This window comes from Typopeltis vanoorti, chromosome 3, assembly GCF_054136105.1.
Source record: "Typopeltis vanoorti isolate ZY-2024b chromosome 3, IOZ_Tvanoo_1.0, whole genome shotgun sequence".
NCBI classification, from domain to species: Eukaryota; Metazoa; Arthropoda; class Arachnida; order Uropygi; family Thelyphonidae; genus Typopeltis; species Typopeltis vanoorti.
The window spans coordinates 17,788,452-17,809,777 of record NC_143551.1 but is presented as its reverse complement, the minus strand read 5'-3'; the positions used below and the strand labels follow the sequence as shown (position 1 = coordinate 17,809,777).

The following is a 21,326-nucleotide window of genomic DNA, read 5'->3' as shown; positions in this document are numbered from 1 at the left end:
AGAATGATTAGTCTTTTGCCACGGTATGACAGTGAAATGTTTAAAAGGAGGGCCATAATTGCGAATGACTTTATGCATCGTTTATGTATGACGAGTGGTGTGGAATTTGTGGACGTGTGGAGTGAGTTTGATGGGCGAAAGGATCTATATAAGATGGATGGCTTGCATTTGAATGGTTATGGTGTAAGAAGACTTGAGAAAGTGTTGCTGAATGTAGTGGATGTGCAAATTCAGGGAAACTAGATTCGTTAGGGGGGAGAGTAGATATACAGTCCTTAGGGAGGCAGTTGAATGTAAGAATGAATATAATATGCTAGAGCAAATAAGGACAACAAACCAGAGTGGGATAGTTAATATAAGGCATCAAGGTAGGGTTGGGGCTAAAATGGGGGTCTTAAATTCATGTACACTAATACTAGGAGTATTAGGAACAAGAAGGAAGAGTTTTTGTCCATGGTTGGCACTTCCAGACCACAGGTTATTGGTATTAGTGAAACATGGCTGACTGTAGATGATATAGCTAGTGGGATTGAATGTGATGGGTATAGTGTGTTCAGGAATGACAGAGAGAATAAAATGGGGGGAGGAGTATTGTTGATGATAGCTGATGAGCTACAGCCAAAGAGAATAGAAGTTGAAATGCAGGATAGAGAAAAGAGCACATTTGAGGCCATTTGGTGTGAGATTGTGGCTAGCAGAACTAAATATACAATTGGATGCTGCTATAGACCAGGTGATGGAAAAGATGGTGGTGACAGTATGCACAAGCAAATAGAAGAAATGAGTGGAAGGAGGGTGATTATTATGGGAGATTTCAACTATGGTCGCATTGATTGGAGTGAGGAGAGGACACACGGGAGGAAGGAATTGGATTTTATGCGGTTATTAAGGGATAACTATCTGCAACAGCATGTAATGGAAAATACTAGGGGTCAGAGAGTGCTTGACCTAGTAATTGCATCTGAGGATTTGGCTGTAACAAATATGACCACATTGCCACCAATCGGTGAGAGTGATCATAGGGTCTTGACTTGGGAGGTGGCTAAAGGTGTAGAATTTTCAATTAAGACAGGGTACATGTGGAATTATCGGGCTGGAAAGTATTACAAGCTTAGGAGTTTGATTGACTCAGTGCCATGGCATGTACAACTGCAAGGACTAGAAGTTGATAGTGCATGGGAGGTGGTTAAGAAGTGCTTGCATGAAGCAATGACTGACTGTATACCTAGAGTCCGAATAATAAATCAAGTAGGGGTTAAATGGATGAATAACACCATTAAGCTTGAGCTGCAAAAAAAGAAACAACTATGGAGTGAATTTAAGGAGAAGGTGACCGGCAGGCCAGAAGGGTGACGAGTGTGGTAAGAAAAGCAAAAAAGGATTACGAAAGAACATTGGCCATGCAGGCTAAAGAGAATCCTAAACAGTTTTTTAGATATTTAGCAAGTAAAAGGAAAAATGTACATGGCAGAATGATTTTAAAGAATGCCGATGGTAGGGAGGTAACTGAATCAGTTGAGAGAGCTGAGTTACTGAGTGAGCACTTTGCAAGAATATATCATCCAGGTGGTGACATTGCAGAAACGAATAAACCAGTAGATTATACAGGAATTGTGGTGAATGAAGTGGAGGTGAGTAGTCTATTGCATAACCTCAATGTCAATACATCTGTGGGGTTGGATGGTATACCAGCTCGTGTAGTACGAGAAGCAGCTAATAAATTGTCAGTACCCTTGACCATTTTGTTTAATTTGAGTCTCGGGTCTGGGTTAGTCCCGAGCGGGTGGAAGGAGGGGAAAATAGTTCCACTGCATAAAGGTGGTTCCAAGACTTCTGTTGTAAATTACCGACCGATTAGCATATCAGGAATCATTGTCAAGGTCTTAGAGAAATTAGTCAAGAAAAGAATACAGGATTGGATAGATGAAAATGGGATATTATATGGGGGACAACATGGTTTTGTGAAGGGTAGATCATGCCTCAGTAACTTGCTCACGTTTTATAACACAGTGACAGCTGAACTGAATAGGGGTAATGGGTTTACAGTGATACTACTGGACCTTGCCAAGACCTTTGACAGGATACCACATGGAACCCTAATCAGTAAACTGGAGCAGATGGGGATAGATATAGGGTTGGTAAGATGGATAGGAGGGTGGTTGAAGGAGAGATACCAGAGAGTGGTTTATTCAGGAGTGGAGTCAAAAAGACGTCTTGTGACTAGTGGAGTGCCGCAGGGCTCTGTTCTTGGACCACTGCTTTTCAATTTGTTCATCAATGATATTGGAAAGGATTTGAGAGGAAGGGTTCACTTGTTTGCTGATGAATCAAAGTTGGGTAGAGCAATTGTGAGTGCACAGGATGTCAAAATTTTACAGGATGATTTGGATAGTTTGGAGGACTGGGCTAGGAAAAATGGATGTCAGTTTAATGTGGCAAAGTGTAAGGTTACGCACTTTGGGGTGAAAAGAATAGCAGCAGTATATCGCATAGGTGGAACCGTACTCCAGGAGATTGATGAGGCCAGGGATTTGGGAGTGCTGGTGGATAGGGAGTTGAAGTTTAGGGGGCACATTGCAAAAGTAACTAAAACAGCTCACCAAATCACTTGGCTTATGAAAAATACTTTAACATGCAGAGAGAAGCAAGTTGTTGTTCCTCTGTATCGAGCCTTGATAAGACCCCATCTGGACTTCTGTGCCCAGTTATGGGCACCAGGGTTTCTTCGTGATGGGGAGGAAGTGGAGAGTGTCCAGAGATGAGTGACCAAGATGATAGTAGGTGTGTGGAATGAACCTTATGAGAATAGGTTGAGGATTTGTGGGTTGCAGAAATTGGACGATAGGCGAAGGAGGGGTGATATGATTGAGACATTCAAATTACTGAAGGGTTTTTATAAGATTGATCCAGAAGATATTTTTGAAAATATGACTGGTGGTGGGAGGACTAGGGGCCATGCATGGAAGCTGGTCAAGAGTCAAGAGGGCTTGTCATGGTTGACAAGGATGTTAGAGCTAGGTTTTTTACTTGGAGAGTGGTGAATGAGTGGAATAAGCTTCCAGAGTCTGTTGTGGGTGCTACGACTGTGAATGAGTTCAAGGCAAGATATGATAGATACTGTGTGAATGTTGAATAGTTGTTCCAGACATGATGTTAGGGCCTCCCTCGATGAGTCTGTCGACTCCTTGGAGTTTCCCGGAACAATAATAATAATAGATAAAAAGTTTCCAACTGTTATACAAGCAACATAGTTAACTACAATGATCATAAAAGAGAAGTTAGTTTTCCGACGTGTAATAATAAACAACTCGTCCTACAATACGGACTGATTACGCTATTATCGGAATGGATTCTCCTCCTGTTGACATTCGAGACCCTTCAACACTTCTGTGTTGAAGGGTCTCGAATCTGTGGGCATACTATAGTTTATCTATTGCCTCCCAAGATAGTACATTCCAAGGCCTTGAGGAAACACTAAAGTTCACTACCAAATTACTTTTGAAAGCTAGGACTATCTTGTAATCCCAGCAAAATTGTTGCTTCTGCTTTCTACCTAAATGACCATCAGGGTCATAGAAGACTAAAAATGAACTTCTGCAACAGAACTCTAATCTATGAAATTAACCTTTGTTAGCTTGGTGTCATGTTCGACTGTAGTCTGACTTACTGAAAATATTTAGAAAAAACTATTAAAGATATCCGCCGGGAACAACATTATAAATAAGCTGACGGGCACTACTTGGGATCGTAATACCTTGACTTTTAGAACAGCAGCCCTGACTCTGGTCTCCCCTGTTGCAGAGTATTCTTTGCCAATTTGGATCTGAAATCACCACATGACTCTTGTGGATATACAGCTTAACATAACAATGAGAACCATCTTTGGTACCTTAAGATCTACTCCTCTGTCATGGTAACCATGGGAGAGGAGTAGATCTTAAGGTTAACAGAGATTATTCTTTTCCACATCACTTCTCCATGCTTCGGAAGGGAAGAAGCTACAATCAAAGAAATAAATAAAATCAGAAATAACATATACCTTCCTATACATCAAGATATCTCTCTATCTCCAGCTCGCCACTTTACTTCCAAATCTTCCACATGGCTTGTGAAAATATTAGATGATTGTCCCCAGGACTGATAGAGAAGACTCTGGACCAAACTACAAACAAGTGCCTGATTACAGCTTCAACTCTCAGACCTCCAAGATCTCAACACCTCTGGGGTCAGCTAAACAGATTTAAGACCAGACAAAGAAACTCCCACTTATTACATTTCTGGAGAATTTCTCAGTCATCCTATTGTGTGTGTAGTGCTGTGCAGAATATTATTATTATTTGAGACTTCCAGGGAGTCAAGGACTCATCGAGGGAGGCTATAAATCACCCAAACCAACTGTCATACTTGAATTCATTCACACTACATACACTCACTACCCCTATAGGCAAACTATTCCACTCACTCACTGCTCTCTGGGAGAAAAATCTAGCTCTTACCCCCTTTCTTGACTGCAAATAAATTTAACTTCCATGGATGTCCCCGTGTTCTCTCCCCACCTTCCATATAACGAAAAATTTCATCAGACGATATCTTATAACACCCATTCAAAAGTTTATAGATCTCTATCATATCATCGCTCTTTCTCGTGTTAACCAGAGACTGCAATCCACATACTCGTAATCTGTCCTCATAATCTAAATCCCATAATCCAGATATAATCTTTGTAACTCTTCTTTGCACTCTTTACAACTTCTTTACCCCCCCTTGGAACCTAGGAGACCAAATCTGCACACAGTAATCCAGGTGTGGTCTTATCAGACTTTTAAATAGGCAAAATGACTTCCTTATCCTTGCATGTCAAGGTTCACTTCAACATTGCAATTATCCTCTGAGTTGTATTTGCAACTTTTGCCGTGTGACCATTGAACTTCAAATTCCTATCCACCAATATGCCAAGATTCCTTGCTCCTCAGTTTCTTGTATCATAACCTCAATAATATAATATGCTACTAGAAATCTCATCATGCAAAAGTGCATAACTTTACACTTACTAACATTAAACTGAGAGCGATTTTCGTTTTCACAAATTTCTAGCCTATTCAAATCATTTTGTAAGTACTGAATATCAGCAGCATTCCTGATTGCCCTAGCTATCTTTGCATCATTGGCAAAAAATTGCACATCTGATGTTAGACCCCGCCTGGCGTCTTTAATGTATAGATTGAATAACAATGGCCCAAGGACTGAACCCTGAGGTACACCACTGGTCACTTTAAATCTGGCAGATTCATACCCACTGTGTACCACTTTTTGATGTTTGTCTGTCAATCATCCCCTAATCTAAGTCAAGAGTTTGTATTTCCAATTTATGCAACAGCCTTTCGTGTGGTATCCTATCAAATGTCTTAGAAAAATCCAACATTATCATAGTGTATCCATGCCCTTTATCCAACTCACTAACACAATTCAGCCAACTCTGGCTGGTCCTCCTTGATGTAGGCATAAAAATATCTCTTGTCTGATCAATTTCCTGCCTGAGATGGAATTTTTGAAGAGCCAATCGGGAAGAATATGCCACTGACCTTGACAAGTGTGTTCGCTTCATATCTCCTGTATCCAATGACTACAACCGATTTGTAGCAGCTGTCATCTCTATATCTAAAAAACATGTTCCTAGATGGAACGAACTGAGTGAACAACTTTATGAGAAATTTCTGTAGAGTGGTGATTTGGAAATTGCAAACGATCTCCTTCACGAATTGGATGCAGCAAGACAACAACGCTGGACTGAAACAATTGAGAGACTGGATTAACCACTCTTATTTAGCTTATATATAGCCAATATTCCAGATACAGTATCTAGAAAATTCTGTTATGCGGATGACATAGCACTAGCCACCAGAAATAGAGAACGAAGACAGATGGAGGAAACCCTCACAAACGACCTTGCCTCCATGCATGTTTACTTTAAGAAATGAAGAATACAACTAAGCCAAAGTAAAACTGATATGTCAACTTTCCATCTCAAATAATAAATTGGCACAAGACAAGTTGAACATCCCATTTGGAAAATCAATCCTACGTCATAATAAATATCCTAAGTATCTAGGAGTTACACTCGACCATCTCTATCATATAAGAAACATGCTGAAAACACAGCTGGAAAAATAAGAACTAGAAATAACATCATTCAGAAATTCTGTGTCACTTCCTGGGAGTGTACAGCAAACACATTGTAAACATCGGCACTCAGTCTGGTTTTTTCAGTGGTGGAGTACTGTGCTCCAGTTTGGCTCAATAGCTGCCATACTAAACTAATTGACCCTCAGCTTAACACCACAATGCAACTTATATCTGGAACCATAAAAACAACTCCTGTTTATTGGCTTCCAATGCTGAGTAACACAATATCACCAAATCTACAAAGATATGATACCCTATTACGAGAATATGACAAAATACTCAGACATACTGAATTGCCAATACATAATGACATATCAGAACTACAGCTAAACAGATTGAAATCAACAAAGCCCGCTCTTCGTGAAGCTAAACATCTGAGAATGACTAATTATAATATCAAAGATCAATGGAAACAAATGTGGAGCATAAACACTAATGCCCAATTCAAAATTTGGTTTGATAGGCACTGCCTCAACATTCTGGGTATGAAATTGAGCCGAAAGGCATGGATAACACTGAACAGGATTTGTACCGGCAATGGAAGATGTGCAAGCTTTCTGTATAAGTGGGTGAAAATTCCCTCACTGGAGTGTGACTGTGGACACCCAAACCAATCAATCCATCATATTTCCACTGAGTGCAATCTTCGCATATATATGGTTCAGAGAAGTGACTTTCTGGAGGCGATACTGCCTGTTATAGACTGGATCAGAGAACTGATCCTAACTTATAAGAGCGTTGTCTGCCAAAAGTGCAACTGCCTATGTTTTAGTTTAATTGTTTGTCATTTATATCTTTTATTTACCTTTTACATGTGCATGTTCTAGTGCATGTACTGATTTATGTACATGCACTTTTATAACTGTATGTAGATTGCCATATGATAAATAAATATTCAAATCAGTCGTAGAATTATTATAAAATATAAGCAAATTGCTAAAGCATGACTTCCTTTAGCAAACGCATGCTGTTCCTTGTATAGCTTCTTTGTCTACCCATTTCTGTATGCGAGTTTATACCAACTTCTCTAAAAATCTTTGCTACACCAGACCAGACCAGAGATACTGATTGGTTGGTGGTTAAACACATCAGTTTTTGTACCACCCATGTACAATGGAACTATCATATGTTCCTTCCATTCCTCAGGTATTATTCCTGAGCTGAGGCTCAAGTTATACAAACATATGAATTGCATAGCCAATTTGGCTGAACATTCCTTTAGCAAACAGGCTGATATTCCATCTGTCCCTGTAGACTAATTCTTATCCAGCTTATGCAACAATTCTTCAACCTTATTTTCATGAACCTCTAACTCTTCAACTAATGTAGCAGTAGCACTGTGCACCATGTTATATACACCTGGTAGATATATCTTAGCAAAGTGAGCACTCATTAACTGAATAATCTCATTAGCTTCCAACACTCAAGTACCATCTGCATTCAATAAAGTTATCCTTTTGCTTGCAGCATAACGATAAAATTTTTTTGGATTGCCTTTATCTTGCATGGCCAGTTTCTTTTCATACTCCGACTTAGCTTTCCCCACAGTACTCGTTAGTTTCTGACTTGAGATTTATTTATTTCATAGTTCCTCTCACTGTTATTCTTGCAATATTCTTTACACATTATCTTTTTGTGGATCTCTTGCTTAACAAGGTTGCACATCCATTTCACTACCAACCTCTTTATTCTTCGAACACTAGGGATACATTTTGATACCACCTCATTTAAGCACTTTTTTAAAGATTCCCATTCATTGCTGACATTTTTCCCATTCAGCAACTCATACCATGTGACCAAAGATAGTATTCTAAGTAGATCATAATTTCCAGCTTTGTAGTTCAGAATGTAACCTGTTTTAATTGGAGCATCAGTACAATTAGATACTTCCCAAGAAAGCACAGCATGATCACTGTCACCAATTGGTGGTAAGAAAGCCATATTCTTAACAGAGACTCCTTCTGACTCTATGAGCAAATTCAACACTCTTTGACCTTAAGTTCCTTCTTTCACATGCTGCTTGAGAAAGTTGTCACATAACAATTCAATAAATTCCTCTTCTTTCTTATCATGAGATTTCTCTTCTATCCAATCAATGTTTGAAAAATTAAAGTCACCCAGTGATCATTCGTTTGGTACTCATAAGGCTAAATTGGCAATGCATTTCTTCTTCCCCTGCAACTGAGCCACCAGGTCTATAGCAACAGCCCACCATATATTTCATTCTGTTAATCTCCACTTCACACTAGATAAACTCAGATTCAACTCTACATGGGACATTGTTACCATCATTGGTTTTCTTATGTTTCTACCCTAACTGTACTTAAGTCGTCTGATATCATTAGTAGTACTCTTCCTCTCCTATCTCTTCTGCTGTTCCTAAAAATAGTATACCTATTACACTTGATCTCACTTACCATATCTGATTCTGATATTCTTACCATAGCCAGGTTTCACTAATGCTAACAATCTTAGGCCACATCATATTCAATAAAGCTATCCTTTTGTGTCTAATGCTCCTGGCATTTGTGTTTAGACAAAATAAATTACCACCTAGCTTATCCTTATAATTAGATATGCAATCTATTTGGCGTTGTTCTAGAATTTTCTCTTTTTCCTCCCCAGATATATTTAAAATATCTGAACCCAAAGTATATTTTTCCACCCCTTCGTCACATACATAACCATGTTTGAAGACATTCATATCTTTATCATGTTTGCATACCATAACTGAATATCACTGATGACTGCCCCACGTACTCCTTCTCTAGAGGCCTCACGAACTTGCATTTACTCCCAGATAGTGCCATGTTAGAAAATAAAATACTTGAAAAGAATTGGTATAGAAAAAAAAAAAAAAAGAAAAAAAAAGGATCATTTTTATACGGCTATTTTAGCCTGTTTCCTTTTAGGAGTGTTCCCTTATTTTAAATACCTTGGCTTTTTACTCAAGAATTTTTTAGGGCATTATAATTGTATTTTAGAGATAAATGTATACAGACTAATAGAGGAAGAAATTTTGCATATACCTTGTTTGGATGTTAGGATGTCTTTGTTCTCCATACTTCTTCTCTTTGGCTGATAAAGGGGGGGGGGGTTGTTTGAGGCAAAGTGGGAAGATTAAATTAATAAACCCAGATTTTTTAAAAATAATATCATCATCATCATCAAATTCCTGACATATACCCTCAAGGGGTGTACAGGATATATATATATATATTATTATTATATTTAAGGGCGCTACTTTGGGAAAAGGAAAGGATTTATGAGAAATTCCCTGTCATTTTTAAAAGAAACTATTGTATAAAATTTTTGAACATCATGTACATCGATTAATTAAAAATGTCATGCTAAGAAAAGTATTGTGATTTAGTGATGTTGTATGTTAAAAATGAATTAATGTTCATGTAAGAAAACATCTTCACATTTGCTTTTAATGAAAACTAGTTTATTTGCATATGCTTATCCTCTTTAATATTTACATTTTTAGGAACAGTTTATTCAGCTTTGGCGTACAATGTATGATCTGTTTACTGGTCATCAAGATGAACAACAGATGTATCATTCCATTGCTGCTGTAGGTGAGTAACATATTCATCAAAATTCATTTTAAAAAAATTCACATATATGATGGAATAAATCTAGGTAGTTTTTTCACTTGCAAATGAAATTAAACTTGCCATCAGTAAATGTCGAAACCAGTCTGGTTAGTGGCCCTTCCCTTAATGCGTAGTGTTATACATGTCCAAAAGGGTGTCCCCCTTTTGGACATGTGGGAATTGCATTATGGGATACAAAGGCAATTAATGTGAAGTTATTTAGCTTCTATATATACAAGTAACCTAGACGTGAATGTACTTCACATGCAAACTTTGTTTGTTTGCACACTTGAAAAAAAATAAAAAAAACAAGAATACAGTTTCTTGGCAACTTTAATTTAATGGAATGAATTTTTTTTTGTCCATACGTTAGGTGTTGATGATACCCTTTGGTTGAAAAGATCTGGGTTTAAAACCTATCTAGAATGTGAAGAACTTTTATGAAAAAGAATATAAGACACAGGCCAGAAGAGTGACTAGTATGGTAAGAAAGGCAAAACTGGAATATGAGAAAAGATTGGCCCTTAGATCCAAGGAAAATCCTAGGGAATTTTTTAGCTATGTGGCCAGTAGGAGGAGAAATGACTGTGGAAGAATGACATTGTGGGATAAAAATGGGAATAGAGGGACTGATGCAGAGGACATAGTGGAATTGTTCAATGAACACTTTATTGGAGTATTTCTGGAGGAGTCAATTTGAATACTAGAGGGATAGAGCAGGTTTGAGTTTGAGAGGTGCAGGAGGTGAGTGTGTTCCACATACTGAGTACTTTGGATGTTAGTAAAGCTGTGGGACTGGATGGTATTTCACCACGAGTTTTGAGAGAATGTGCTAAGAAACTGACTGTGCCCTTGACCTGGCTTTTCAATGAAAGTCTGGCTGCGGGAAAGGTGCCCATGGAATGGAAGGAAGGTAAGATAGTGCCATTGCATAAGGGCGGTAGCAGACTGGAAATGTCTAATTATAGGCCAGTTTGTGTGTCATCAGTAGTTAGTAAGATCTTGGAGAAAGTAGTGAGGGACCATATACAGCATTGGGCAGATGAGGGTAATGTTATCAGTGAGAGTCAACATGGATTTGTGAAGGGGCACTCTTGTTTTAGCAATATGCTAGCCTTTTATGATAAAGTTACAAGAGCATTAGATGAGAGAAAGGCATATACTGCCATTTTCCTAGACTTAGCAAAGGCATTTGACAGGGTGCCACATGATAAGCTGATATTCAAGTTGTAGCACATGGATCTGGATGTCAGATTGGTCAAATGGATTTAGGATTGGCTGTCCGATATCAATATCAAAGAGGCAGAAGGTTACGTAGATTTCTAGATTTCTAAAAGGTTTAGTAGATTTCTCTCTCACTCCAATTACTTTCTCATAGATTTGATTTTTTTTTTTCTGCTTTATGCCTTTTCTGTAGGTAAAAGACTTATGGAAATACTTTGGGTGCTGTTCTGCTAACTGGCTTTCATTGTTCCTCCATGTTCTTCTAAGTCTGTAAAAACAAGTGTAGAATGTAACCTCCTGTGTCCACCATGGAGCTCTGATTTTTCTATCCTTGCAGACAACCCCACCACATGCCTCTCTGGCTAAATCAATCAGTGTTTTCTTCAGGACTTCCCACTGAATCTCTAAAGTTTGATTCCTGCTCTCAAACTCTTTCATTTTTTCTTGAATAATATTTATGTATTTTAGTCAACTGTTCACATCTGAGAGCTGCTCAACTTTTATTCTCTTTAAAACTTTCTTACATGTCATTCTTTTCAATATGAAATTCAATTTTATCCTGCTCAAGACTTCCAATTTCAAATCCTCTGTACACTCTGATGTCCTGCACCAGGGAGAAAACATCACTATCAATAATAACATAGTCAATGAGACTTTTTTTATTCCTTGCCTCTTCTCTCCATGTGAATTTGTGCACATTTTTATGTTGGAACATGGTGTTAGTAATAACCAGTCCATGTCCTGAGCAGAAATCCAACAGGTATTTGCCATTATTATTAGTTTTACTCTTTTCTCCAAATTTTCCCAAAATATTTTTGTATGTCTGACAATCATTTTCTACTCTGCTATTTAGATCCCCAACAAGGACCAATTTTTCCTTTTTCATTGTGTCAGTTGCTTTCTCCACTAAAATATTTTCTCCAAAAAATTTCTCCACTTCTACCTTAGTAGAACCTTCTGTGGGATCATAGGCACAAATAAGACTCGTTGTCCCCATTCTCGTATTTTCCCACATCACTCTACTTGAGAGTGCCTGCCATTCAAGAAGATTAGCCTCGTATTTAGTGTTGATTACTATGGCCACTCCTTCTTTTCCTTAATTGTCATTGCCTGAATATAACATCTTGTATTTATTACTCAGAAAAATCTCACCGGTTTTTGTCTTTTTTATTTCAGTCACTCCTGTTATGTCAATCTGGTACTTATACAATTCCTCAGCTAGCTCCATTTCTTTGCCATTCAGGCTTCTTATGTTGATAGTACCGATCTTTAACTCTGGTGATGTTGATTTGGAGTGTGTTTTCAGATTTGTTCCAGTAGCTGACTTTTCGCTGTTCGCCCTGGTTCCCTGGCGAAAACAAAAGGGGCCATGTTTAACCGGGCGATGCCCCAGCCGGCATGAAATTTTGTCATGTTGTACCATCATTTTTTATTTTGGTTTAACCAATAAGAATACAATTTGGTTGGCTAAATCCCAAATTGCCAGCCCATCCTCATTCGTTCATTATCCAAATAGATACCCAACAGGGTGCACCATGAGAAAGTGAGGACTGGACATTAGGTCAGAAGCCCTGGTTGGTTCTCCGCATTCCTTTGAAGGCTATATGGAGGTTTCCCTCTCACTTATATAGCTTTGACCCTTAAGCACTCTGCTATGTAACCTTTAAACTTTAAATTCCTACCCACCATTACGGCAAGATACCTTGCCCCTTCAGTTTCTTGTAACATAACCTCGCTAAAGTCATGGGAGGACTTTGGCAAGAATATAGAAAATAAATATCAAGAAGGTGGCAAAATATTCTGTAGGTTGTTGAAGAAGCTTAGGAATGGAGGAAAGAGTGCTGTAAAAAAAGTTAGAGATGATAAAGTTGACATGAAAATGGAAGAAAAAGATATCCTTGAAGTATGGAGTAATTACTTTGAAAAACTGCTAAATGAAACAAGCAGTGATGACAGCACAGTGGTAAAAAACACTGACCAGCATGCAGTCAGGAATACATATCCATACTCGAAGTAGAAAAAGCCATCAAAGGCTTGAAATGTGGAAAGGCAGCAGGAGTAGAATGATATTCGACCAGAAATGCTAAAGTATGGTGGTATAAAAGTCTTACAGTGGCTGCACTGCATGGTTCAGAAAGCCTGGACAGAGGGACGAATTCCCGATGATTGGAGTAGAGCTCTCATAGTACCCATATATAAAATGGGAAATAAAACTGAATGTGAGAATTACAGAGGTATTTCTCTACTAAGTGTTCCTGGCAAGACCTATGCAAGTATACTTGAGAAACATTTGAGAAGAATTGTAGAAGAAAATCTTGGTGAAGAACAAGCTGGATTCAGGTCAAATAGAGACTGTTAGGATCAGATCTTCACTTTACGACAAATAGTCGAGAAAGCATGGGAATACAACAGAGATCTGTATTTAAGTTTTGTCGATTTGGAAAAGGCATATGACAAGGTGCCAAGAGAGAAGCTATTCAATACGCTACAGTTATATGGTGTCAATGGGGCATTATATCAAGCAATACTTAGTCTTTATTTGAGTTGTAAGTCAGCAGTTAGAATTGAAGGAAGTACAGGAAGATGGTGTAATGTTAAATCTGGTGTGAGACAAGGATATACATTATCTCCTGTGTTATTCATTATCTATATGGATCACATTATGATGGAAAGTGGTATTAAACATTATATCAAAATTGGAGATGTTAATGTCAGCTCTTTGCTTTATGTGGACAATGTTATACTTCTAAATAAATCCACTACAAGTCTACGTGATTCTCTGACTAAATTGAATAACTGTTGTAATAGATATGGTATGAAGATCAGCAATAAAAAGACAAAGACAATGAAAATAGGCAGAAGCATTGAAAATATCAACTGCATTATGAATGGAGAATCTGTTGAATAAGTGAAACATTTCAGCTACTTAGGCACGATTTTTACTGAAGATGGTAAATTAAATATGGAAATAGACAACAGAATCAGCAATGCTGGTATGGTAGGAAGTCAATTGAATAAATTCATATGGAATAAGAGAGAAATTAGTCAGAACACTGAATTAGCTCTATAGCTGTATACAAACCAGTTTTAACTTATGGATCCGAGAGCTGGGTCAGAAGTAAAACACTTGACCAAAGACTAGAGACCGCAGATATGAGAGTCCTGAGAAAGATTATAGGCGGGAACAAATGACATCAATGGCAATATCATATTAAAAACGAGGATATTAGAAAAGAACTTGAATTGTCAACATCCAGGAATGCATTAGCAGAGCCAATCTCAGGTGGTATGGTCACTTAAACAGAATGGGCAAAGAAAGATTAGCAAAACAAGTGTTCTCTGCCAGGTTGGCAGGAAAACGACCCAGAGGAAGACCAAGATATAGGTGGATTGATACAGTAGAAAGTGCCTTAGACGATAGAAATATAAGATCTGATACTGTTGGAGTCTTGACAAGTAACAGACTGATTTGGAGGAAAATTGTAGATAGGAAGTTAGTAATCATGTAATTTTTTTCATGTAGTACTATCATATCCTGTACACCCCTTGAGGGTACACGGCAGGAATTTGATGATGATATAATATGCCAATGGAAATCTCATTATGCCAAAGTGAATAACTTTACCCTTACTAACATTAAACCGATTACCATTTTCATTTATCCAAATTTCCAGCCTATTCAAATCATTTTGTAAGTGCTTGATATCAGTAGCATGCATCCCTGATTGCCTTGCCTATCAGCAAACATCATCAACAAACAATTACACATCTGTTAGACCTTCTTAATGTCATTAATGTATAGATTGAACAGCAATGGCCCAAATACTTAACACTCAGGTACACCACTAGTCACCTTAAATATGGTAGTTTAACACTCACATATATGATATCTGTTTGTCAACCATCCACTGATCCAAGTCAAGACTTTATATCCAATCGCATATTTTCATTTTATGCAACAGTCTTTCGTGTGGTATCTTATCAAATGACTTAGCGAAATCCAACATTATCATAGTATATCCAACTCGGTTGTAACATTATTATAAATTATGAGGAAATTAGTAAAAGAAGACTTTCCTTTAGTAAACTCATGCTGCTCCTTATAGAATATAGCTTGTTTGTTTACCCATTGTTGGAACGTCCTACCTAACTGACTGTTCTATTTTTGTTAGTTTGTTAATCTTATCTTTACCTCTTTAAATTCCGTTTTTATTCATAAGTTATTTATTGATGCTCATCTGAATATAAAGAAATTTATATTATACTGCACCACCCTATATTCAGATTAGTCTAAATAATATAGAGGAATCAATAATCAGCTATACTTATATTATCACTTTATCTTCAAGCCGAGGTTATTAATAGCTTTAAGGCTTCTGCAAAGGTCTGATTAATTTTATGAGCGGTGCAATGAAAGAAAATCAGGCAAACACCAGTTTAACTCAACAAAAGAAAACATTTAATATGGAATAGTACAACATATACATTCAAGTATAACTATCTGCAAAAGGTTATCAAATTGAACAATTACAAAAATTCATATTCAGATATTAGTAACTTCTTATTTAGGTTTGAGGATTATGGCTAATGTTGACACTTCTTAATTCTTAAAGCATCAGGAATTCTTTCACATAGTGAAAGACTCTGCCCAATTAGATGAATTAAATCATAAATATATTAGCTCAGTTTAAAGTATTCAGAATAATTACAATCCATTAACTATCAAACATTCATTTTTCAATTCTTTATGCTCAGTCAATCAAGTTGAGAATAGTTCTTAAAAGTTTAACCTTCCAAACGTTACAATAACTAATCTTATGACAGGCTACACTATATTCTTTCTCAGGCAGCTAACACTTATTATACCGACCAGTAAATGACATAACATCGCAGCTAAGGTCAAAATATATCCGACGGAGTTAACTGTTATAGCTTCACAGGTTATAGAAAGGACAACTCTTACCGGATTACTGCTTCTACACATCGAATTCATATAGGCACATTTGAAATTCTGGTTGACTTTTACTTTATGGCAACACAATTCAAAGAAATCTTCCACTATAATAACTGAATTATAGACACAGAAATACACGTCTTGATGCACTTGGTTTAAGTTATCTACTAATTCCTTATTTTCTTCTATGTATTAACTTCAGTTCTTCACTATTCTTCCACTAACCATTTGGAATTTATCGTAGTATCAGAATTCCCATAGAAGTAATTCGAAATGCCTATTAATTCATTGTCCTTTCCTAGTCGATTTTTGGCATATATCAACTCCCCTTCTGCCACTCACTACCGATCTCTATACTGTCTCTAGGGCTTCTCTCTTTACTTTTTCTTTCCAATCAACTACGTTCTCCTTTCCCCACCAAGATCCGGTTTTAACCCATTTAGTTTATATCAACTGGCTTTTCTCTTTATACACAGTAGCTCATGCTCTCCGCACGAGCTAACTAAAATAAACTCCATTTTTCCGTCTGTAGCCAATCAAATCTCATCAGTAGAATTCCATAAAATTACCTTTACTTATAGAAATAACAAAAAATATATATCACGGTTCACATAAGGTACATTTCAATTTATATACACACAGTTTCTTACAATAAATTTTACAGAATTAAGTAAATGAATTAAATGTCATTTTTATATAGTCTTTTTATTACTATTACATATTCTAAGATTATATAATTAATTAATAATAAACAAAATTCAAAGCATTTATATGAATAACATATTACAAGTAAGATACTAACAACAAATAATATTTACAAGTCTTGCTTATAATATGGTAGGTCATGTTAATTATGAATGAAGTATTATTATTTATAAATATCTTCATTCACAATTTAACACCATTTCTGTATGCTAGTTCTTATCAACTTCTCTAAAATGTTCACTAACACACCAGAGATACTGAAAAATTTGCCATGATATTTCAAATGGCTCAAACATTAAAGGAACAGATAATGGATTATGATTCAATGATGGAGCGCAGCATAAAAATTACTTGCACAATAACAGAACCTGTTTACTGAATTGAAGAGACAAAAATGGCAGCTTCCAATAACAATGTTTTTTAAAAAAGTCAACAAAGCTTCTACTCTCAGTGATCCTCAGCCATTCACATCATTTGCTGAGTAGACAAGCAAGCAGCCGACTGCCAAAGATTCGGAAGATGAATAAATATGTAGCTGAACACAACAAGGTGTTCTGATCTCAGTTGATTCCTCCTAATAAGAATAAAAATGTTAAGATTTTATTAACAATTACATTTTCATTAGCATATTTATTTTCTCATTTCGTTCTACATAATTATTATGTGGGTTAAATTTTATTTGTCTAAAGACGAAGTTTTATTGAATGAGGCAATTTTTTTGTTTTGCCACTTCACCCGTACTACTCAGGGGTGCTTTCTACCGCATTTGGGCACACATTCCATTGCTCCTCATAGATTCTAAAGACAAAAAAATTGTTTCATGATAATTTTAAATAAATATGTAATATTATTATCGAGGAGCAATGGAATGTGTGCCCAAATGCGGTAAATAGCATCCATGGATAGTACAGGTGAAGTGGTAGTCTAGAAATTACATCATTTAATAAATCTAACTCTTTTTATTATTATTTATTTAGCCATACAATTTAGTGTATACATTATATATTAACTACATAACATATTCACTAAAGAACCCTACAGTCCTAGCACATGAGACTAAGTCAATTTACTAATAATTTCCTGCTTTAGTTTTGCTATATATGTGCAAAAATCTGGATCTCACTAGTGGTCCGCTACTATCTGCGGGTACGGGGGGGGGCCTACTGTACTTAGTTTAATCCTTTATTCAAGCGTAAGCAAACAGAGTTTGTGCCTGAAGAATTTTCAGGACTAGGGCAACTCATATATATGCAGCCTTGATAAGACCACACCTGAATTATTGTGTTCAGATTTGGTCTCTCAGGTTCCAAGGGAATAAAGAAGCCGTGAAATCTTGCAAAGAAGAGTTACAAAGATTATATCCAGATTATGGGATTTAGATTATGAGGACAGATTGCGAGTATGTGGATTACAGATTATGGTTAACAGGAGGAAGAGAGTTGATATAGTTGAGGTCTATAATCTTCTGAATCTGTGTTATAACTTATTGTCTGATGAAATTTTTTATTATATGGAAGGCGGGGAGAAAACACAGGGGTATCCATGGAAGTTAAATTTGCTCCCAGTCAAGAAAGGGGTAAGAGCTAGGTTTTTCTCTCACAGAGCTGTGCGTTAGTAGAATAGTTTGCTCTTTAGGGGTAGTGAGTGCATCTAGTGTGAATGAATTTAAGGGAAGTTGTGACATGGGTCTTACCTGGTATGGATGATTTATAGCTTCTCTTGATAAGTCCTTGACTCCCTAGAAGTCTCATAATAATAATAATAAGAAGAAGAATTGAAAAGTGCGATTTAATAGGTTATCCTCTGAAAAAATAGTGCTTATTTTGATTGAAAAATTATTGGTTCTTACTATTTTCAGCAATTTAAAATACTGTATATTATGCTCTTCATAGCAAGGTAAGTGATCATTTAATAATTTATGGATAAAATTGAACTACAGATACAATTTAAATAGTTCAGTTTTGAAGCGAAACTTCTCTATGTAAATATTTATAAACTTGATTCAAGATGCTTTTTTATGATTCATTGCAGTATTTATTTTCAGGTACAATGTTATTGCAAATTGGAGAATTAGGAAAACATCTTATTAAGAAAGTTGATGAACCAAATAGTTCACTATCAGAAAGTCTGAAATCATCAGAAAAATCAGTTCCCTCTATTTCTGATAATGCAGATGCATCTCAAAAGAAAAGAAGCTCAATTGATTCTACCCCATCTACTTCAAGCAGTAGTACTGCTAAGTGGGATGATGGATGGGTCATTACATTTGAGCAGTTGCAGGGTACACTTCACACAGAACAGCCTTTAATAAACTTTTTTGAAAGGAAAATAGATTTGGAAGAAGAAATTGAAAAAATTCGTTGCTGCCGCCTTGAAAGGACTGCAAGCTTATCATCTACACCACCTTAAATCCCTTCATAAAAGTAATGATTTCTTTGTACATGTGAGTTATATAGTAAATATCATCCATATTTTGATAAGGATTCAAGAAGTGCTTATCTTTAATGATATGGATGTTTGTAGTCAGTTTCCCTGCACGTTTTCTGCAGTGAAATGTGATGAGACCTCATAGACATTGCAATACAAGAATGGATTATTTATGTGTTATGAATTGATATTTGTTACAGTCGGTTGATATTCTGGGGTAAATCTTAAGTTTTTCACAGTCCCGTGAGCTAATTTCTAACTCTTCTGAATAAGAAAATATATTTTAAACATGTTAATATTTTACTATTGATGACCACCACAACTACATTTTGTATTGATACATTAACCTCCGAACTTTATAGAAATATATATATATATCAGTTGTGTTTTTTAATTGCTTTATTTTTTTAAACCTGTTATACTTTTATCAGAATTATTCTAAAATTATTTTAATTAGTTGGAATCACTGAGCAGTAATTAATTTTAACAACAGGTATCAGTAGTCTTCCAAAAGGGGAAAGGGGCCATTCATTTCCATTTTTCATTATCCTCATTACTTTTTTTTAAGGATATTCTGTAAATATGAAAGTCAGATTTTTTGTATATATTGTAATAAAATTTTCGGACTTTATATGAAAATTTTAATTTGCTGAATATATATATATATATATATATGTATGTGTGTGTGTGTGTGTATATATATGTGTGTGTGTGTGTGTTCATCTTTTTTTGACTGACTGAAACCGAGAAAATGGATAAGTTAATTTAATGGAGCACACATGTTTCATCAAAACAACTTCTTCAGGTGTGGTAACACTTAAAGCAAATTAAAAAAAAAAAAAAAAAAAAACATAAAAACACTGTGCCATTATAATAACAGACTTGTAAACTGAAGTTAAGTTTGAATTGTCAGTTTACAAGTCTGTTATTATAATGGCACAGTGTTTTTATGCTTTTTTTTTTTTTAATTTTCTTTAAGTGTTACCACACCTGAAGAAGTCGTTTTGACGAAACATGCTGTGTGCTCCATTAAATTAACTTATCTGTTTTCTCGGTTTCAGTCAGTCAAAAAAAGATGAACATATCTAATCACTGAGTCAATGTAACTAATGATCATATATATATATGTATATATACATATATATCATGCAAAGAAGTAAAAATTTCTTAACATATTTTTATGCTTTGACAATTTTGTATTATATTATGCTTTAATTTTGTTTCCTTTATATTTTTGATAATAGGCTGCATTCGTACATAAACTATAGTTTAACACGGAGAAATATTTCACTTTCTGAACTATAAGGTAATTTATTTTGGTTGTCTAAAAAATTGTATGTGGGCGGGATAGGTATGTGAGCATACCAAGCATTTGATACCTATAAGCAAACTCTGATTTTGGTGCATTCTCTCACATTTGGCATAGAGAAAATTAAAAATCAATGAATATAATTTACTTTTATTTACTTGTCATTCAGTATGAACAGTATTAAAATATCAAAATATGTTCATTGATTTTTCATTCACTTTTTTGTTAATCCTAACAAATCGCAATGTATAATGCAAACGTAACTTTTTTACAGTTTGTACTTTCAAGCCTTAACCAGTTTGCTGCTTTTGCTTTCAATCTCTGAGCAGTACATTAAGTATTAAGCTGTTTGAAACTTTTTGGTGTTCTTTGAGATAATGGCTAGTGAAGTTCCACTTGCATAATGGAAGAACAAATATATATATACAGTTAACCTTTACAATAAACTGTTTCTGCACTAGTAGAAAAAACTTCTTGCTAGCATGTTTTAACACATTTGCTGCATTCGACCAAAGAAATTATTTGCCTCCAAACAATATTCGTTTTTCTCTTTTGCATACCATTTCTGTTTCTTTTGTCATAGTTGTAAATGCTTAACATTCATCACTTTCAACAGTACAAATTCCAAAAATATTTCTTTATGATCATTTTAGTATCATCTGTTTAATGCAACTTGCAGCTAAAGTCTTAGCAGAATGGACAGCTTTTATGATTTTCTGCTTAATAGCATTTTCTCAAAGCTGAATTAACTTGCTCTGAAATGTTTTCCAAAGAAATAAATGCAATTTTCATGGGCATTTATTTTATATGGATGATCCTTCATGGCTCAATCAAACAAAGCTAGATAGTCAATAAATGTTAAGAGGTTTCCATTATCTGCACTGTATAAAATTTCAGTTGTCTCATGACATATCATGTTTTGATC

At 35.8% G+C, this 21,326-nt stretch overlaps 1 protein-coding gene across 2 annotated transcripts in view; it reads left to right on the top strand.

The window, feature by feature from the left end:
* The window catches only part of Tbc1d8-9 (TBC1 domain family member 8/9), a 571,393-nt gene extending 551,702 nt beyond the window's left edge, over nucleotides 1-19,691 (top strand). For both annotated transcript variants that reach the window (XM_090415485.1, XM_090415484.1), the window contains 2 exons: nucleotides 9,674-9,764; nucleotides 18,710-19,691. In XM_090415485.1, coding sequence (XP_090271611.1) covers nucleotides 9,674-9,764; nucleotides 18,710-19,074 — 456 coding nt within the window. In that variant the 3' untranslated portion in view covers nucleotides 19,075-19,691. The remainder of the gene's footprint in view (nucleotides 1-9,673; nucleotides 9,765-18,709) is intronic.
* Nucleotides 19,692-21,326: the final 1,635 nt, after the last annotated feature.